The following is a 20,531-nucleotide window of genomic DNA, read 5'->3' as shown; positions in this document are numbered from 1 at the left end:
CTTATTACGTAGAAGCAAGCAGAGTTACTCCATACTTCTACAACTGTAAATGGAACCAGGCATTTCTAAGTAGTGTTTTCCCAGGAAGTTTGTACAGTTTATGGTTAGCCTCCCTAAAGTGATGGAGCATTTTCTCAGGTTCTTGTGCAGTCAGAATGGGAATTATGCCTGTAGCTTTAAGGCAGCATATACTTCTTGTTGGATAATTGTTCCAAAAGTTTTACTCGTGAGTCTGAACTTTTCTAGGGCATTATCTTCTATTTTGGTACAGTAAATAACACCCTAGTATGCTGGCAGTGGCACAAAATAGTTAAGAACTGTTAAGGAACTTTATGCATGTTCTCATTATTTCAAAAACCTTATTTGCAATGCCATTCATAAGGAAAGAAACAATGGTGCTAAGCGCAGAAACTGGTCTAAAGTGTTTTGTCAGTAAGAATTTTTGTACTGCAGATCTCATCAAAGTTCAGGTTGGCCAAGTGGTAGAGGTATCTATGCATCAATTTTGCATTGGTAAAAAGGTATATAAGCCCTGGAAGGAGACTTGCAGTGAAGTGTCTGTATTCAAAATGTGGTAGTTTACATTTGTATAGGCACTGGTTTGTAGCTTGCTCACTAAGGTGGTTAGATTCACTGTTTGTAGTAAGGTGCTGATGAACATGTTATTTATTTGTTTTTAATGAAAATATTAATTTGAATTTTATTTTCAGTCAGGTGAGGTTGAATTCTATCAGAAATACTCATTCTTTGCATGAGGACAGTCACTGCTGTAGTTAACATCAGCACAGATTCGGTGAAGTGGGAGGGCTGTGAGGCAGACAGGCGAAGAGGCTTTTCAAGACCCATCAACCAAACCCACACTGAAATGGTGGAACAGGAAGATGCACAGAGGCCATAGTCTGCCTTATGAGTAAGCTGACTCACTTCCCTAAATCCAAAGTGAAGTTTAAGCAAAATCACACACCTAGTTATTGCAGCTACCCGGAATGGGTTACTCGCTGTTTACTGTAGTAGTAATGGGGCTGTGAAGGGACGTGCAGGGGACATCAGTGATGCTTTCTTCCCCTTCTGCTTCTTGCACTTTCTCTTGTGCTCTGTGAAATCCTCCTGGAAGGCTTGCACTTGGCTGGAGCAGCCAGTCTGGAGAGGTCTGCTCAGGCCGGATTGGAAAGCTATTTGCTGCAGCACTTCTCTGCTGAGCCCCAGCTTCATTCTGCCTTCCTCTGGCTTTGTTTCTTCTATGCAGCTATGCCCTCCTGTCTGCTTGCTTCTGTTGGCCAGCTGGCTGTGCATGGGTATTCTTCCCCTTCTCTTCTTCCAGTATTTCTCTGGTGAAATCAAACTGCAACTCTTTGAGAAAGAGGACCCCTGTTCCTATGCCTTTGCATAACCAGAACTGGCGATACACACCAGGGCTGGCTGGGCGGCTGGCCAGCTCTCCCCCTGCCCTGTGACAGGCGTGATGTATGACTGCAGTGGGAGCTAGGGTCACGTTCCGTCCTCCACTTTTACTGTCCGTAGCTGTTGCCAGACTATAAAACACAGGTAGGTTTCACATGACAGGTTTCTGGCCTAAGATGATGATCTGCCCGGAGTGTGCGGGAGTTCTGATTGTGGGCTGGTTCCAGGACTGCCAGCCAGGTGTGCCGGCCCCAGCCTGGGCTTGCAAAGGTGCTTCCCCTCCTGAGAGGGGAACTTCATTCCTGAAGGCTGGGACCTGCCAAGTGTATCCTTTTAGCTAGCAGAGGGCTCCTACCAGGACAGAGAATTACTGATTGTAGTAAGTGTATTTTCAGTGTCTTTCAGTTTGTTTTGTAAGACTGCAGTGCAAGTGGAGGCTTGTGCCAGGTTTTAGCTTAGTTACAGTGCCACTTACTGCTTGTTCACTCTGCCTCCACATCTTTCTCACCTGGCTGCCTACCAGGTATTGGCAACCTGACTCACTGAGTGAAATGGGTTCCTGAGAAAAGCGGGTGTATTCCTAGTTCAGGAGAAGGTAGTTGTGATACACTGATTTTGCTTTGCAGAGAATGCCACAGCCTTGCTGGTTTTTTCTTTCTCTTCCTGAACAGTGTTGGCACCTTGGAAATATGCACGTGTGGAACAGCAAAAGCCTATCAGGTACGAGGCTTGTCATTACCTGTGGAAAACTAACAATAACCATGAGACGAGGGTGAGACTAGTATGGAACAGGAGCTTGAGGGATGTGGCGTCAAGTTCTTGTGGGTAGGGACAAGTTAATTTAGGGGGAAGGAGGAGTCGGCTTTTTAAATAACTTGTCTCTACATCTTTCTTTGCAGCCCTGCATTGTTGAGGCAGGGTGCTAGGATGTCCAAGTGCATATCAATCACGAGCTACAAACTTTATCTAAGAAAACAAGTTCATTTAGGTGTTGCATTCTAACAGCAACATGGCCAAAGGAACAAAGGGTGAAGGAACCAAATGGAGGGGTTGTGACTTCCAAAACCCTGGTCCCTAGTGTTTACCTCTGACCATGGAATTATGTGACAAAACTCCATAGTGAACAGAGACTGTGAGGACAGCTGGCTTTCTCCTAGCCATGGCTTTTCTGTAGGTAACTCCTTAGGGAGCATGATTTGTGCAGTTTGTGTTCCAGCTCTGACAGAGGGGCTTCCAGTGTGTAATTTTGTATACAGTTGCTTTCACAAAGAACAGGTGGTTTTGACCAGTTCTCAGGGGGTTGTGCCCATGCAGTGTGCAGGCGTGTGCATGCACATATGCACACACATACGTATACCATTTCCACCTCTGCAGATTGCTGAGTATCAGGTCTGCCCCAGGCTCCCACATGGTGATGTATCACAATTGCACATTACCCGGAATTTTTATTTTTTTACCACGTTGTTATGACTAAGGCAGCCATGTCATGCCGTCAGCTTTTCATCGGATGCTGCAGCCATGGCACAGCCCTCGTGGCCCCTCTGACTAAACTGTGGTGACAAGGTCAGAAGCCAAGCAACAGCTCAGCTTGAACTGGCTGACAGCCTGCAGGACTATGGTCTCTCAAAGCAGATTGCTCCCAAAGCAAAGGACAAAAATAGCCAAATGAGGAGGAGGGCACTTACTAGGTACCTTGCTAACACACTTAAAGCTAAACCTTACTAAATTGCGATGCCTCGGTGTGTTTTCCCAAAGCACCTAGTAACAGCCATCAGCAGCACCACTGGTTTGTTAAGTTGTGACTTCTCATTCCTTTGACAAGCTGAGAAAGCAATGTTGAGAGGAACTTTACACCTCTGCAGTACTCTGGCCAAAGGTGCTTGGTTCTGTTTGTCCCTTGTGCTGTCCTGCTTGCATCATGTCCCTTCTGTGGCTTTCTACAACATGGAAATTTCCACATAGCCACCTCTGTCCCTCCAGCAAGACTGCAAGATGAAAGAGAAGAAAAACTGGCTGCAGCCCTGGGTGAAGAGTGAGGAACTGACTTGTGGCATATTTAGCTGCCTAAAGGGGAGGAGCAGCTGTTTTCTTCTTTTACTCTTAGCCAAATACTTCCTATAAAACTCTGACCGTCTGTGTAGGAGACTTTTAAGTTCTGTATTCTGAATGCAGAGGGGGAACTAATGGCAGAGGTTGGTGCGGTACCAGCCTGTGACCTGCAGCCTGTCTTTGATAGAGCGATGACTGTGCTAGACCTGCCCCAGTCCATGGAGTGTGGCAGGTGCCTGAAGGAGCTCCTCTCCCAGTTCAGTGATGGACCAGCCGCTCCCATGGTCCTGGCTGTGCTCCATGGTGTAAGAGCAGGGCGCTCACGGCAGCATGGTGTTTGTCCTCTGCTTGAAGGTTACAGAGTCAGTGCCTTTATGCATCACTGGGACTTTCCTACTTGCTGCTGTTTACCCAGCTCTTAGACATGGGGAATTTGCCATAAGCTGAAGAGTCTGAGTTTGGCTGCTTTTCCCCAGCTCAGCCACTGCTGGTTTCACTTGCAGTGAGCCACCCACACAGCAGCAAGATATATAACAGGGTGAGAAAGCGTGGGACTGCCTTCTTGGGGTAGAATTTCCACAACTGGCTCGGGGTTGTAACCAGTCCCTGGCTCTTGATGCTCCAAAGAGTTGCTGTGAGAACCAGGTCTGCACTGGCTGTGGTTGGCCATGAAGTTCATGCTCTTGGCCCTGGGTGAGCAGCCAGCAGAGGCCTCGGGGAGCTGCTCAGGCAGGCTCATGCCATGCATTCACTGACCAGTGCATGTGTCTGGCAGGCTCTGGGCCTGAAGGTCATGTAGGGCAGTTCATTGCTGGGTGGTCTGCTCCCCCACTGCCTAGCTGAGGCACTCCACAGGCATGTAGGATGCTCTGGCACAACCCGAGGGAGGCCACGGAGCCATCAAGTGCCTTGTTTCCTCCACAAAGGCTCAACCCATAGTTGAGCATGTGCTACCTATTCCGTGGCCTCATTCTGTGCTGTGCTGGGCCCCTGTGACAGACACCATCTGTTTGCTAACCTGACAGAAGCATCAGGGGTTCCTCCCTCTTCTGGCTAGGCCCCCTTTGCTGTTCTTGTGACTTGTCTTAAAAACCTCCAGCTGCGCTCCCCAGTGTAAAGGACCAACACATTCAGCTGCTGTCCGTGTTGTCTCTATCTTGTGCATTACCTGCTGTTTTAACTTCTTGCTGCTTGGGCACATCACTTCCCAACTTCTGCACATGCACAGTGACAGGATAAGGAGTGTGGAAACCATGCTCTGTAGGGCTGGTCACAGAAGGCAACCAAAGATGCAGGCAGCTTCCTCATTTGAGCATGAGCCTCACACCACAACCAAAGCCACCGTGGAGCATGGAATCCCCCGGCCCCTACATTTTGTAGGAACGACCTTCAGACTCCTCCTCTTGTTGCTGAGTGCTGTAAATATTTACCAGTGCTGATTTGGATGCAGATACACTGATGTGACACAATTTCATTGCATTAGTCCCTGTGCTCTACTGGAGCTAATAACCCCATGTTTTGGCCTTTTTAGCCTCAAAAAAAAGTTCCTGCCTTCTGCCACCTTACAATGAACTCTTACCAGTATCAGGAAAGCCACAGCTTCACAAAACTTGGACTGTCCCAAGAAAGTCTTGTAAAACTTTTTCGTTTCTCTATGCAGAAATGTATTTTGAATTTTTGAAAACATTGGTTACTTTGGAGCAATCTGTTTCCATGAAAATCCTGTTTATCCCCAGCACTGTTAATAAGCCCCATGATATTGCAAGGTGCTTCTCATAACTTTTGCTTGTTTGTCCATCCTGCCTTTTCTCCTGAAGACACAGTACATCCCTGCTAGTGACATGAGAAGCCACTAACTGTGGTAGGACTTTGTGTCCTGTAGGTCTGGGATGGAGCCAGCAATGCTGCTGGGGTCTTCGGTCTGCCACGCAGTCATCTCCTGCAGCTCCCTGCTTGCCACGTGGAAGCAGCATGCGGTGCAAGCTGTTAGCTTTTGCTTTGAAACTGCATCCACAGTCAGAGACTGAAAACGGCTAGCATGTTTCTCACCCTACTAGAGATGCCAGAAGCTGTCCAAGGCCCACTCAGTTGCGGCACCCAGCACCAGGTGTGGAAGGCCTGCTGGAAAACTTGTGGCCTGGTAGCAGGGATGGGATGTGGTGATCATTGACAGCTGTGGTAAAACAAAAGATCTAGGAGACTCGGGTGAGGGTCTTGCCATAAATAGCTGTATGCCAGCAGCAGAGCTCTGGTGTCGGTGCATCCCTGCGAGCAGAGATCTGAGGACCAGCTGATGGATGTTGGCTCGAAGTGGGTGGGTTTCTGCCAACCTGCATGAAAGGAGCAGGGAGTTCTGTCAGCACTGCTGGCTGAGGTGAGCGCTGTGCTTGCTGACTGTGCACAGTCAGTGCTCTTTGGAAGTGTAAATGCAAAAGATGTGACCTGGGACCAGTTTGAGAATGGCTGTGGTAGGGGAGGATGAGGCGCATCAGCTGAAGAGACAAGAAAAGGCTGATGCTTAGTTTGTGAAGCTGCAGGAACGCAGCTGTGAGGCAGGGCTCTGACAGACATGGAGGGAGAGTACTGCCCACGGGCTATCCAAAGAGGTCTAGGCTCTCAGAGGAGGGCTATGTGGAGGCTGTCTTGGGGAGGAGTGTGCTTTCCTATGGGCTGGATGTATACAGTGCAGTGAGGCATGTGGGGAGATGCTCAGGGCATGTTTTGCATGGTGCAGATGAGGTTGGTGGGTTTGAGCCTGAGGAGAGCTGTAGGTTTCTGTTCCAGATTGGCAGGGTGAGTTCAGAAGCACAGTCATTCCTGTTTCTGTTTACCAGCGTGTGTCTGGTGATTTCCTAAGAGAAGATACAAGCCTCTGTGCGGTCCCCTCCATGTGAGCAAGACATACACAGTCACAGCTCTGTGAAGGTAAGCCCTTTTCCTCTGGTGGGAGCCAATGTGATGTCCTCCTGCTGCAGCATTCATTAAGAATGGGTTCAGACTTGAGGTGTATCAGGGAAAACAAGAGGCTGAGCCCATTGTTGCTTGCTACAAAGAGATAACTAGCAAAGGGGAAAGGGAGGCAGGAGGGCAGGGTGCTGGGGTCTCTGTGGCTGGCACTCAGTATTTCCCAGACCAAAAGCACTGAACTCCCTCCGCAGCACCCTGTGTCAGCTCACAGGCTGCCAGCCTGGTGGGCTTTGTTATTTTTCAGCCACCTGCTTTGCTGACTAACACCTTGGCTTTCTGCCTGGCTCATTCATATTTTACCCCATTTCCTGAGCTTTGAGGTGGTTTCTTCTATTGCTTTCCCTTCCAGCAGAACACTTACTTGTGTCTCAGCTGTTCCTTTGCCATTTTTTACTCATTACTTATTGTAATGTATGATTATCTTCTTCCTATATGTCACCAGCCAGTAAAGATGCCTTTGACCCTAGCATTATACCAGGTCTGTATCTTTAACGATGCTGAGAATATTGTTTTAATTCCATTGTGACAGGAAGAAAATACAGAGGTCGTACTGTTTTTGTGGGGTTTTTTCCCCCACATCATGAACTTGATAACTGCAAATGTCACCAATTCTCTCTTCTAGAGAAATGAATTTTCAGCTCCAATTGTTATTTCCTCTGTGTGTCTTTATTCTTACTGATAAATAAATACAGATATAGCCCTTCTTCCAGTCATGGAAAAATGCATTTGGATCATCAGTAACCTTAGCAGAATGTACCAAGCCTTCCCTGGTGTGCTTGTTACACTTGCTGCTTGGTGAATGTTGCCACTGCAGACTGGGCTGAGATTATATCTGGATGAAAGTAGTTGCCTCTTACCTCTAATCAATGTAAATCCATGTCAGTGGAACTGCCTCGGGTCTCCAAGTGCTTTTCCTTGGGGGCTGAATTCAGCTGCCCTGAAGTGCCAGGGAATCTTGGGTGTGGAGGAGTCGGTGCCCCACACAGCACAGAGTAGCTGTAGAGCTCTGTGCTGTTGGGGGGGTCACTGCATGCTGAACCCACCTTGCTTGGCTCCATGCAGGTGTATCTACGTAGTGTGCTCCAGGTGGCAATGAGTGTCAGGGGTGCTAGAGATCCTGCATGTGTGTCCTACATCACGGCTCTTCCCAAACTATGTGTGGTGGGCACGGTCCCTCTCAGTCCCCAAGAGAGAACTGGTGGGTCACACTGCGCTGGCCTTCCCAGGACTGACGAGCTGGGAGTATGTTAAGCATTTGCTCTGCAGGGACAAGACTACTTGTGGCTCTTCCCATTGCAGCACTCGCACAGTTTTGCATACGCGCATGCGTAGGCACAGTGCTAGGTGACAGAAGAGAGTCAATTACTGAGTCTCCACACATCAATGCATAATGAGCTGTCCCAGCCTTCTGTCAGGCCCTGAATGCTTCCCTTGGATTCGCCAACAGCGAGCGTCACAGCAAGTGTACACACCTGAATTCTGTCAGTCAGCGCAGGATAAACTTTCTTCAATTAGAATTAAGTATCTTAGGAGCTCTGACTGCCACTGCTGCCCTCTCTTGGAGCTTGTTACCGACCTTCAGTCCTACCTCGCGTTCCTTGTCTCTGTACAGTAAACGCCTCCATGCCCCTGACTCACCCTCGAAAAACGGATGTTTTGGACCATCGAGGCCGGGGCAGGCAGCTCTGGACCACACTTGCCAGGTAGTGGCTGGTAACTGGGATGGCCCTGTGCTGGTTGTGCACTGCTGTAACGTGCATGGAGAAGATCCCGTTGGCCCAACAGCCATTCCTCACCGTGTTTGGAGCAGTCTCTGAGAGAGACTAGCTCTTCCTTCCGCACACTTTGTGGACAACTTACAGGCACGGTGCCAGGCCCAAGCTTCCTGAAAATACTTGTCTGAGCTGATGCTTCTTGTGGGTTGTGGAGGTTGTCACTGTTGGGTGCGGTGTGGGACAGCACAGGGTCTGTTAGGCTGAGCAGCTAAGCTAGACATTTCCCAGGGAGTTGTAATATCTTTTGTGAGGGTAGCAGGCCAGGCCAGCGGTGTAGCTTTTGCTCCATAGTTACTCAGGGCTCTGCAAGGTGTGCTAGCACCATTATTTGTGCAGAGGAAGGAGGGAAGGAGCAGCATGTGTGATCGGTCCAAAGAGTGGTAGTCTGGCAGGCATGAGCTACACTACTTTAAAAACGTGATAATACGCATTTGATATAACAGAGCTAATTTTTAAAGCAAGATTACTGGTGGTACTCTAAGACCAACTGCTTTATAAATTTAAACATATTGCGCCTAAATGCATGTTCTTCTCAAACTTAACTCATTAAAAATGAAAAATTGCTTGTTGCACTGTTTTCTGTATAGCTGCTTAGCCTGCAGTTGTTCTCTGTTACTATCCTTTTGTTGTATATTAACTGAATCCCACGTTAGCTTTTTTAATAGTTTTGATTTAGACCTGCTGGCCTGCTTTATGGCCCAGAATACGTACAGCCTTTTATAAAAAATCTGGCATGTTTTGTAAAAAATTTGGCAACCTCCTGGGAACATCCCCTGACATATCGACACCTCGCCTTGTTTCTGTCTGCATACCAGCACAGAAGTTGGAGCTGCTCCCTTTTCCCCATGGCTGCGTATTCATTGCTCTAGACTGGGATCAGCAGCCTTTTAAGTCTGGATTTCTCCTTTTCAAACAGATGTTATGTATACTGGAAGCAGTAAGCTCATGATTATTTTTTTTTAAATATCTTATCAGTACATGACAGACAGACAGCTGCTACTGCTGAATATGGAGCTGGGACCTTCTGTCCTGAGCATCTTCTGACAGTCTTATGCTCTCTGTGGCCTGTGATTGTCCTTGCCTACATGAAAGGCGAGATATATTTTGTTCTATAACTACGGTAAAAACGTATTGTACTTGGACTGACCAGCTGTGACTCTACCCTACCTGTAATTTCCCTTACAGCTGCCTGAGGAGCCCTGAGGTTGGGTCGGGGCTGGCTGCTGCAGGCTGTGCGGCCGCAGCTGGGTGATGCTGTGCTGTGCCGAGACCCTGCCCCTCCTCTTGCGGTGCAGGGGGTAGGGGCAGCGGGCTCTGCAGCTCAGCAGGTCTCGGGGCTGAACACAGCTCACCTTCCTGCACCCAGCTGCTTTGTGCCCGCTTCACTGCTGCCATCTCTGTGGGTTATTCCAGCTCCTTGTTCTTTTCCCTCCCACCACCACGCCATACTGGGTGTGCCAAGTCCCCTCCATCGTGCTGGTCCTTTCCCTCTTGCCCAGGAGCACAAGGAGCATGCTCTGGGCTCCTTGCAGCCCCTTGTAAGGTACATGGAGGTGAGATGACCTACCCTCCCTTGGCTCAGCCTTGCGATCTGCGGAGCCCCGGCACAGACACAAGCTGCAGGTGTGAGCTCAGGGTAGGGGTGAGTCCCTCTGCGGAGCCAGACCACCTCCCTGCCTGCAGGCCGAGGCTGGTGCTGTTGCCCTGGTCCCGAGGGCCATTCTGGGGGCCAGGGGAAGCAGAGCACAGTGGTACTTGACTGTCTCTGATGTGGTACACACTGAACTATATAGTTAGGCTTAACCATTTATTGCCTTGACACTGATGTCTCCCCACTGCAAGGCTCTAACTCCACCAGCCTCGCTATGACCTTTTAGAGCTGAGGCTTGTGAGTTTTTATTGTCTCTCCCACTTTTTTCTCGCATGAAAGTAAGAGAGCAGAGCAATACAGTAATAAATGTTGTGTGGGTGTTTGGACCCGAAGTCATTGCCTCCTCTGCTCACCACATCCTTCTATCAGCACAGTAATACCGATACAGTGGTGACGTCAACCCCCATTTATCACTGTGTATTCCAATACGCTACAGCCCTTCACTGTGCACAAGCAGGCTTTACTCTTACTCAGTGCTGATGAGACCCACCTGCTTTCCAGCTCCTGTTCATGCAGTGTCTGCAGTCACAGCAATGATTTAAACAGGCCAGCCATAGAAGTGTTGGAGGGCTGAAAAGCACAGCTGAAAGGACAGAGCAAGGTAATGCCAATGTTTCCACCAACTTTCCCTGCTGCCAGTTTGTTACTGCTTCATAGCTGTGACTAAATATTTCTTATAGCTGATGTGGCCCATGTGCCCCTGCTGTCATTGCTATTGGCCTCTACTGGGCAGCTAGAGAATCCCGTCTCCCTGTTGCTTTAGCTTTGTGATTAGATGGCAGTGTACATTGATGATGAATTTTTTTCAAGAAGGCGGCTTGGTTTTGCATGTAACTGGTGGAGTGAGGGACTTCCGCTCTTTTTTGCTTGGGTGTAGCTATGACATTTATTTTCTCATGCTTGGAAATACCAGAATTTTTTAAATTTAAACTGAGTTCTTAATTAGGGGGTGGGGGTGGGGGCATGTGTGTGTGAAAGTTTAGCTTAGACCACATCCATCTTTGGCAGCTTATAGCACCATATTTCCGGATCCTTAACAAAAATAATCTTCATAAACGTCTGTGTCTCTATTGGTCCTATTTCCTATTCTCTGGTGTATTAAAACCTTGTAGCATCATTTTCATGTGCATGTCTATGTGAATGGCTAATCCACTTCATTACTGTGCCATCATACGCTGTTCCCTAGGATACTACAGGGTTTGCAGCAGTGGTGCCTAGCAGCTGCACAATGCTTGGACTTTTATAAGAATTAAGTAACTGTGTTTCAAGTATGCCCGAAGCTGTCTCAGAGTCCCCGTTTCACAGACAGAAATTGAACGAGGTAGTAGAAAGGATTTTTCTAATGCCAGACAGGGAATAAGTTCCTGCCTCTGCTCATTGCCCACTGCCATTCTTCCCTCCAAGTGAGCAATCACAGGAGCAGGGTGCTGACAGGTGGAAGCCGATGAGAAGGGTGCAACAGATGGAGAGATGCAGGAAAGGTAGGGGGTCTTAATCATACACTGGGATTGAGGCTTGTGGAGGGCCTGATTGGAGGAAGTTTCAGAACAGGGGCTGCTATACATCTCTCTGAAGCTATGAGTTCTTCTAGTCATCAAAGACCATGGAGACACTGCTGCAGAGCTGTATCATTCCCAGTTCTTCTGCATGCACATCCATGTCTTGTTGTGATGTCCTGGAGCACAGCCCGGTCAGACACACATCATACTGACGCTTTCTCTGTGCTCGCAGAGGTAGCAGTCCTTCCCCACCACCTGAGGTAGGAGAACTGCATAAGAAGTGAAGGAGATAAGTGTTGGAGTGATCAGTGGGCACTGGCAGGGGTAAGAGGTGGGACAGTGGAGTCCCAAGTGAGAAAGTATTGTCGCCTTGCTTCACCTAAGTTAGCAGATCCTACTACTTTTCTATCTTATTTTTGCTACTGTGCTGTTATTCAGGAAACTTCCTTCTAGATCACAATCTTGTTATGTTAACCTTTCTCCAGTGTGTAATGGCAGCCTCTGAAATCTCCATGAGGCGTCTTCCCGATGAGCTACTACCCAAGCTTGACCTTTCCCTGTTCAATCTTTCTGTCCCTTTGAATTGATGGTACTATCCTCTGAGCAGAGGAAGGCGACTAGGGAAGGCACTTTAACGAAACCACAGTCCAGTAGCTAAAAGCAGCAAAGACTTTCCTTGCATTGCTCTGTCCATTTAGGCATGAATGGGGGTAAAAGTGAGGGAGCTACAGAAATACCGTGAACATGAAACGGTGGGGGCACTGCCAGTCGGTCTTCAGAGCTCTCTGAGGGCCCAGCCCTTCCTTTGCTGAAGAAGAGGCAGCGAGTCTCCTTTCTTGGCCTTACAGGGTGGCCGACAGTGGAGCGTGACCACAGTGCTTCTGCAGCAGAGCACGGTGCTGATGGCACCACCCGCCCCGCAGCCCGGAGCGTGTGCAGGGGCTACAGCTGGTGCCAGGGCAGGGGGGCCTGAGGAAGGACAGCAGCCACCCTGGGGACTGTGTGCTCTCTCAGGGTGGGAACAGGCAGCAACAGGGCAGGTCGCTGGCATCCTGAGCTGGGGGACCCCTGGATATTCTAAGCCCAGAGACAATACATTCTCAGTACTTCACAGGGAGAAGGACGATTTCAAAAAGCATGAATCATGTCCCCAGGACGAGTGACCTGTAGGACCCAGTGGCCAGTTCATTCAGCATAGCTCTTCTGTTAAATGTGCTGCAAGGAACAGGGCCCTTGATGCTAGGAAGTCATGAGCAAATGCAGCGTCAGGAGCCTGCCCGTCTCGAGGACATCTGTTTCCATGGCGCAGTCAGTCTTGGTGTGAAGTTGGGTGAGCAGAGTTCGGTTGGCAGGGTGTCAGGTCCCTTCCTCAAAGGAGTGAGAATTTGGAGAAGAGCCGTGGAAGGACAAGTGGGAGCACAAGGTGGGGTTGGACAGTGGACTGTCTTGGGAATCAGGAACTGCACCACCAGGAGTGGTAATGATGACGGTTAGCATACAGAGAAAACTTGGAGAACTGGGAGCAGAGGCGTCAAGAAAAGCTGCTTCCTCAAGGAAGCGTATGATGCAGAAAGAAGGGCTGGAGTGAGGGGAAAGAGAATTTCTGTCCTGCCACTCGCAGTAGTGTGAGGGAGAGTAGCAGAATGCCTGGGGCTCGTTGAGCTGCAGCATGCACTGCGTCTGCAGGGAAAGATTGGCAGGAAAGGAGGGGCAGCAGCAGCATGGCTGCTCCCACCGCAGGGCTGAGGTGCTGCAGCCATGAGGTGTTTGTAGCACCTCCTGAGCGAGCCTTGCTGATCTCATCTGGATACTGTGGTGCCTTGAGAGCAAGTCTCTGAGCTCACATGGAGCTGCAGGGGCTTTTTGGTGGCTGCTAAATTTATTTTGCTTTCATTATTTGAGTAAGCCTGGGAAATTTTCAAATAGCACAAATACTCCCCATGTGGGAGAGGCCTCACTGGCATTCTGTCTGCTGAGTGACTGGATGTTTGTTGCTGGTGGTGGCAGAGGAGGCACAGGCACCCCAGGACCTGGGTCCTGCACCCAGGTCGGGGCAACCACCAGTATCAAGATAGGCTGGGGGATGAAGGAATTGAGAGCAGCCCTGCAGGGAAGGACTTGGGATGCTGGTGGATGAAAAGCTGGACATGGACAATGTGCACTTGCAGCACAGAAAGCCAACCGTATCCTGGGCTGCATCACTAGAAGCGTGGCCAGCAGGTCAAGGGTGGTGATTCTGCCCCTCTGCTCCACTCTGGTGAGACTCCACCTGGAGTACTGCATCCAGCTCTGGGGCCCTCAGTACAGGAAAGACATGGACCTGTTGGAGTGAGTCCAAAGGAGGCCATGAAGATGACAGAGGGCTGGAGCATATCTCCTATGAGGAAAGGCTGAGAGAGTTGGGGTGGCTCAACCTGGAGCAGAGAAGTATCTGGGGAGACCTTGGAGGAGCTTCCAGTACCTAAAGGGGGCTTATAAGAAAGATGGGGACAGGCTTTTTAGTAGGGCCTGTTGTGATAGGACAAGGGGTAATGGTTTTAAACTAACAGAGGGTAGATTCAGACTAGGTATGAGGAAGAATTTTTTTATGAAGGTGGTGAAACACTGGAATAGGTTGCTCAGAGAGGTAGGTGTTCCATACCCCATCCCTGGAGGTTGGACAGGGCTCTGAGCAACCTGATCTGGCTGAAGATGCCCCTGCTCATTGCAGGGCAGTTGGACTAGATTAGTCCACTTAAAGGTGCCTTCCAACCCAAACAATTCAATATCTGCACCAGGTCCTGCCAGGAGTTCTGGGTATCTTTTGGTGGCTGCAGCATGCTGCCCAGTCTTCACCTATACAACTTTCAGAGATGCCTCTGTGCCATCTAGTGCAGGGGTTTTTGCAGAGCTCGGGCTCTGCAGAGACACTCTTGTGTGTCCAATCACTGGCAGTGTTGCTGCTCTGTGTGGCACGTGGGCCTTCCCTGCTGTCTGTGCATCCTTGCAACTTGCTGCCAACAGAAACAAGTCCCAAAACCAATGCAGGTTGCTTCTCCAAAGTCTTGTTCCCGGGCAGCCTAGCCCATTTCAGAGTAGCTTGAGAAAACAGTGCTGAAATCTGTACTGGGTATCAACAGCCAGTACTCTGCAGTGACCTCATTTTAAGTCTTTCTGTGGACATCTGTGTGTTTCTGTAAATGTTAAATACTGTGAAAACACAGCCTTACTGTGTTGTGTGGCTTGAGGATCTGGTCTTGGAGCAGATGCTGTGGGCTGAGCAATCATTTGTATGTGATGCTGTTTCCTCATATTGTTGTAAACATTCCACTGTCCTCTTCTCTGAAGACTTTCCTGTAGGTTCTCTTCACCAAACTGCATCATGAGAGCCTTCCCCTGAAGTGAGTGCTGTACACTCTCTTCTCTGCCACATGGGAGGCTGTTATTTTTTCGTCTGGTGTGCCTTCCTGGAGTTGCTTAACTAGATGCTCCATGCTTGTTTGACCATGGGTAGGCCAAATCAATGAGTTCTCACAAGCCTTACTCATACAGACCCACAGTGACAGTCAGACTGTATTTGACTAATTCACTGTACAGATGTTCAAGCCGCAGCAATGTCACTTCTCCTAGTTGCAAGCCATTTCTAGTTGCAGGAAACCAATGAAGAAAAAATGGGTTTGTACTTAACCCAAGTGCCTTCCTGTTGCATGGATAGACTGAGGCTGCAGCCACTTTTCTGCTTTCTCTGTGCACATGCCACTGGAAAGGAGTAGAGATTTCACTGGCCTGGTTCATGGCCAGCTGGCAGGGCTGTTGGTCATCCCCTCCCTTAGCCCGTGGGAGTAGCTGAGATGACTTGCCTAAATTAGGCACTTTACTTTTAGATATTTAAATGAAAGCAAGATTGATTCCACCTCAGCCTTCAACACATGAGTAGGTGGCTGAGCTGAACTTTTAGTTGGTTTTTTGGGTTCCTTTTAAGGTGGGTTTTGTTGTTTGTTTGGCTTTTTTTTTTTTTTTTTTTCCCCAGGGCATCCAGTCTGAACCAACATGAGGAACAAACTGTGGCTCCAGAGTATTTCCTTCTTCCTTTTATTCCAGTGCAGTAAGTTCCCATATATCCCTTCCTGCCGTACACCCACATGATTTGTCTTGGTGGCCATTGGCACAGGCTGAGATGTGCATGGCACGAGGCTGCCATGGGACAGCAAGCACGAGATGGGGTACCAGGGGAGAGGGTTCCATGGGATAATAAGTTATGGCAGAGGCTCCACGGGCAGGATGCAGATGCATCCGGCTCCGCAGATGCATCAGGCTCTGCAGATGCAAGAAGATAACGCAGGTGGGCAGAGCTCACCCAGACTGCATACCACTCCAGGGAGCAGCACCAGTGGGGAGGGTGCAGAGGCAGTGCCTGCCTTGCATTGAAATGTCTCTCATTGACATTATAGTAGGATTTCCTCCCCAACCCCTCACCCCCTAAAAAAGACCACCCCACCTTTGCCATAGGGAAGGTTGTGGTGGCCAAGACCAGGATATCCCCAGGTCTTATGGCCACTGTTGGCAGGACAGCCAGGGACAGTGGAGCCCTTTAGTGCAGCTCTGTGCTGTGCCATCACTCCCCCGTTCCTGCTGGTTCCAAGCCACTGTGCAAGCTGCAGCTGACTCAGAGCTGACTTTCTGAACAGGTCAGCTGGACAGAAAAAGACATTGACAACAGTGTCTACAAAGAACAGGTGCAAGTTCAGCGTTTTGCATGCTGCTTCTAGGCAGAGCATTGGACCTGCTCCAAACCTAAATAGCAGCAAAGAACAATTCAGAGTTGTGTCTTCCTGCTGTACAGGATCATTGTGATGTCTGGTGTGAATTTTGTGTAACACAAGCCAGGGAATTACCCTGTACTAATTTCAGTGTGGACCAAACTAAATCTTACTGTTAGTAGTATTTGATTTTTGTTTCTGAAGCTGCCAAGGATGGACAAATCATCCTAGATCTAACGGGGCTTAGGACAATTAATTATTCCCTTCCCAGTAAAAAACTGTCCTCTTCTTAACTTTGTTAACAGATTCTTGCCCAAAGCTGCCCACTTGCAGCTTACCAGCTAGCTAGGAAGAGCAGTCCATTTGACTGATCGACATAACAGTGTAGAAGAATGCTAATTAGGGATACTTCTTAGCTTATCGGTACTTGCTGCGCTCTCTAAAGGAAAGCAATTTTTTGTAGGAGAGGAAAGTTAGGCTAAGGGAGAAAAAGTATGTTGTTCAGGACACTGGAACAAACCATGCTTGTACCAGGGCTCCCAGAGGAGCCTACTGAGGGCTCCCAGAGGAGCCTACTGAGGGCTCAAAATGAAAAGTTAAAACTTCATGAAAACTGTAGAACAAAATTCTGAAGTCAGTGTGAAACAAAAAAGTCAAAATGAAACAAAGTGACAACGACATAATTTGAATCACTTACAGTTTAATAAAGCCTGTGTACACCCTTGGGGCCAGCCCATCGCAAGCATCCCCAAATTTCTTCTGTTGCCATCCTGACCCTGCGGGGGTCTGGTATGCAAACTTGAGTGTTGCCCAGCACTCACACAGGGAGGGCAGCCTGTGCTCTGGTGCAACAGGCCAAGGAAGAAACTTTTGTGATGAGTGAACTCAGTGGCAAAAGTTGGACTTCATTTTCCTTTGAACTTACTCTGGCCTGGAATAAGGTGGCACCCTCCATGGGACATGCCTGTTGTACCCTGTAACTGTAAACAAAGAGGCAACTTGTTTGTGAGGACTGTCATTTGATCTGGACAGCAGAACAGGTGTTTCTGGTCCATCAGTACTTACACTGCCTGCATTCCATGGTGATGGTTGTTCTCTGCATCAACGTTTGGCTTTAACTGTAAATAATCAGGCACAGCGGTTGTTGAGCACATCACACAGGCCTGCTTTTATCTTATGCAAACAACTCTTCATAACACCAAGTACGTTCAGCAAAGGGAAGGTAGGAAGCAGGGAGTGCAGCTTCTCTAACCAGACAAGCGGCAGAATGACAAAGGGAGGTGAACTCACAACGTGGTGGTTAGCATCACAGGGTTTGGGTGCCTGATGGCTGTGAACTAGTGTGTGCCTGTCAGGCTGGGGGCAGTAGTAGGGGATGACCCATGCTTGATCTGAGCATGGATGTAACAACCCTGAGATCTTCCCCTCGACGATGACAATTGTATACGTACACGTAAAGAGATGAATAGTCACTGCAGTACGCATTGTTTGCAGCAGCATGGCACGCTGCATCTCCTACAGGCCTGCCTTTCCCCCTCAGTTTTTCCTGGTGCAGTAGCGGTGGCTCTGGTCAGCCCAAGATGCTGTCAGGAGAGGACTCGCCAATGCAGGCGTTTCTGGCTCCACTGCTGTCTTCCCTGCCTTGAAATCCAGGGGGATAACTTGTGTGTGTTATGCACAGAACAACAGTGCTTTTGTGCAGCACATACCAGATACTGATATGTGATCAGCGCTCCTGCAGGACCATTAGAAGAGCGTAAATGCTGCTTTGTGATCACTTTCAAATTAGCTGATTTTCAGACCCACAAATGTAAATTCTACAATTGCCTCTCAAGTTCTCCTTAGAAGTCTGTTTCAGTTTAAGCAATTAATAAATTGTGCCTGTCATTTTGGTATCAGGATGATTTATGGAAATTATAGTAACTACAATTTTTTTTTTTTTTTTTTTTGCCAAAATTCCATGAAAAGCATATTCTGAGCCTCTGGAGCTGGACATGAAAAGCGTTGATGCTGCAGATATCAGCTGTAGAAAATAATAAGCAGAGGGAATGGTAAAGAAATTACTAAAATACCACTTTTTAAAATGCACAAAGTGCCACATAGATGTCGTAAAGTGAAAACTAGACTCACAAAGAACAGTACTCAGCTTAGGAAATGGTATCATTGAAATGTATAAATATGCTACTGTTTCTGATGGGGTAATCATGCCTCTTTTATGTGCTACGTAAACTATGACTCTTGCAGAAATAATACATCACTCTGCTGTAGTGACTGTGTAAGAGGGGACAGAGATAAATTTGAAAATCCAGCCACAGTTTGGGCATTGCCTGGTATTTTGGCGCGCTGGAGATTGATACTGTGTTTTCTCTTTTCAAACCTACAGCTACGCGTTGTGAAAACCTCACTTGTTTTGTGGACTATGTACAGACCCTGTCCTGCATCCTGAGGAATGACTTGGGTGCCAGTTTGTTTAACCTCACTGCAACATGGTACGTCTCAGCAGGTTTCCCTCAGCAAAGGATCCCTGGTTCCCGTGTCCATGGCCCGCTACACACCCTGGCTCCCTCAGCATTGTTTTCTCACCGGCCCTGGGAATACCTTGTCCCTTGTTGCTATTAATGATGGAGTTTCACTCGTGCCTGCTGGCAGGGCTCATGCAGCTTGTCCAAGCCTCTCCTGGCTGCTGTTGTGCCCCAGCAAGGTAGTGGGTTCAGGTGGGCTGCACGGCCCTGGGGAGCACCTTTCCTTCCTACAGACACTTCAGCGTACCTTTCCTGCTTCTCTCAAAGATGCTAAGCTGAGCAAATAGCAGGAAAAAAACCCGTATGTCAAAGTTCAAAGATAATTTTTTATTTGAACATGTTGCCTCTCTTTCTTATTAATTTCTGTGCCTGGTGGTTCAGCCACAGATTAGTCCAACTACAGCATGTGATAGATGCGGACTTGTTTGTTTGTTTTGGTGGGTTTAGGGTTCCCGAGGAAGATCCAGAAAATACTGTGGCTGCCTGCAGTCTCCTGCAGTTGTCTAGGAACAGCAGTCACACCCAGTACATGTGCACTGTGGACATGACTGAACTCCCGGCAGATACAAAGGTGCAGGTGGATGCTACAGAGACAGCTGATAGGCAGCGCATGATTTCCAAAGGCTTTTTCATGGCAGAGAACAGTAAGTACAAAACTGGTGGATTTGGTAAATACTGTCCAACCTTATGTCTGTCTGTTAGGATAGCCTGGGCAAGGAGTGAGCGTGGCAGCTGGTGGTGGGGTGCTGTGTTTGGTGTGCACCCCTCTGCACAGAGCACTGTGCTGTATTGTTGCCATTGTAAATGACAGAAACATTTCTGCTTGAGGCTGAGCTTAGAGCTTACTTGGCCCCAGCCTTTTTGTGGGGAAATTCCTTTTCCCCATGAAGCAGTAGGTGATAAATTTACACCTTAGGCCAGTCTCATGCCTCCCCTATGCAAGTGTTTGTTCTTGGCTAGAATCTAAAGGGCAGGAGGAATTGCTTTAATTGCAAATGCCACAAATGTACTCACAGCAGTCCCAGGAGGCTCTTGCAGTGATTGCCTAAACCAACATGACATTGTTGTGGGTGGTGCAAGGTGTTCCAGACACAATGGAGGTGGCAGTTCCCTGTTCTGGGGCAATTCCTAACCATTTCTCCTGCATGACAGGAAGGCTGAGTGCAATCATATAGCTGACTTGGTGGAACGCGGGTGCGTTCTGAGTTGTGCAGCAAACTGAAGAAAAGGGATGGTTAGCCCAGCACACAGGTACCATGTAGGTGTATGAAAAAGTATTTTTCTACTTCTGAAATTCTGCTTTCTGATTCTTCTGAAATTAGTGTCATCTTTTTGACAAATGCCATAATGTTTCAAGAAAGCCCCTTGCCCCCCTGACAGACTATACATTGGGTAGTGGTGCTTTGCATGTCTTCCAGATGTCCCCTTGCAGAGATGCAGAGGCATCATAGCTCACTGACGGACCCTGCAGACTAGCACTGGAGTTCGGGCATTACTGCTTCTTGATATAAGAAAACACCCTTCAGGGGACACAGCAGCCTGCCTTTTAGGCGCTTACAACACAGGGTTTTGCACTGGATTTATGTAGCGTCCACTAGCCTCAGCTTTTTCTGATGTCTTTGTTAACACTGAGGGGTATTTCCCCAACTGTGGAAGTGACCGTGACTACACACGTCCTCCTATGCCATGAAAAGAACAAGGTGCTCTACTCTTCACATCTCCCAGGAGGTATTAGCCCCTTGTGCTATCTTCTCCTGCTTCTTAGGTGATGAGGAGGTTCAGAGACAGGCAGAAGGCACATTCAGAGAAATGTGGGCCTGACTTCGCTGTGCTGCTGAGGTGTGAGGTTCTGTGCACGGCTCAGGACTGCTCGGTCTGAGAGGCAGGAATGCTGTGGACATTCCTACACAGGAGGGCCCACCCCTGCC

At 48.5% G+C, this 20,531-nt stretch overlaps 1 protein-coding gene across 2 annotated transcripts in view; it reads left to right on the top strand.

The window, feature by feature from the left end:
- The first annotated feature begins 77 nt into the window (after window positions 1–77).
- Window positions 78–20,531, top strand: part of IL21R (interleukin 21 receptor) — a 28,278-nt gene continuing 7,824 nt past the window's right edge. For both annotated transcript variants that reach the window (XM_037383168.1, XM_037383169.1), the window contains exons 1-4: window positions 78–6,375; window positions 15,352–15,426; window positions 18,465–18,570; window positions 19,051–19,247. In XM_037383168.1, the coding sequence (XP_037239065.1) occupies window positions 15,372–15,426; window positions 18,465–18,570; window positions 19,051–19,247 (358 nt within the window). In that variant the 5' untranslated portion in view covers window positions 78–6,375; window positions 15,352–15,371. The remainder of the gene's footprint in view (window positions 6,376–15,351; window positions 15,427–18,464; window positions 18,571–19,050; window positions 19,248–20,531) is intronic.

This window comes from Falco rusticolus, chromosome 4, assembly GCF_015220075.1.
Source record: "Falco rusticolus isolate bFalRus1 chromosome 4, bFalRus1.pri, whole genome shotgun sequence".
Taxonomy (NCBI): Eukaryota; Metazoa; Chordata; class Aves; order Falconiformes; family Falconidae; genus Falco; species Falco rusticolus.
This window is presented reverse-complemented; position numbering and strand designations above follow the sequence as displayed.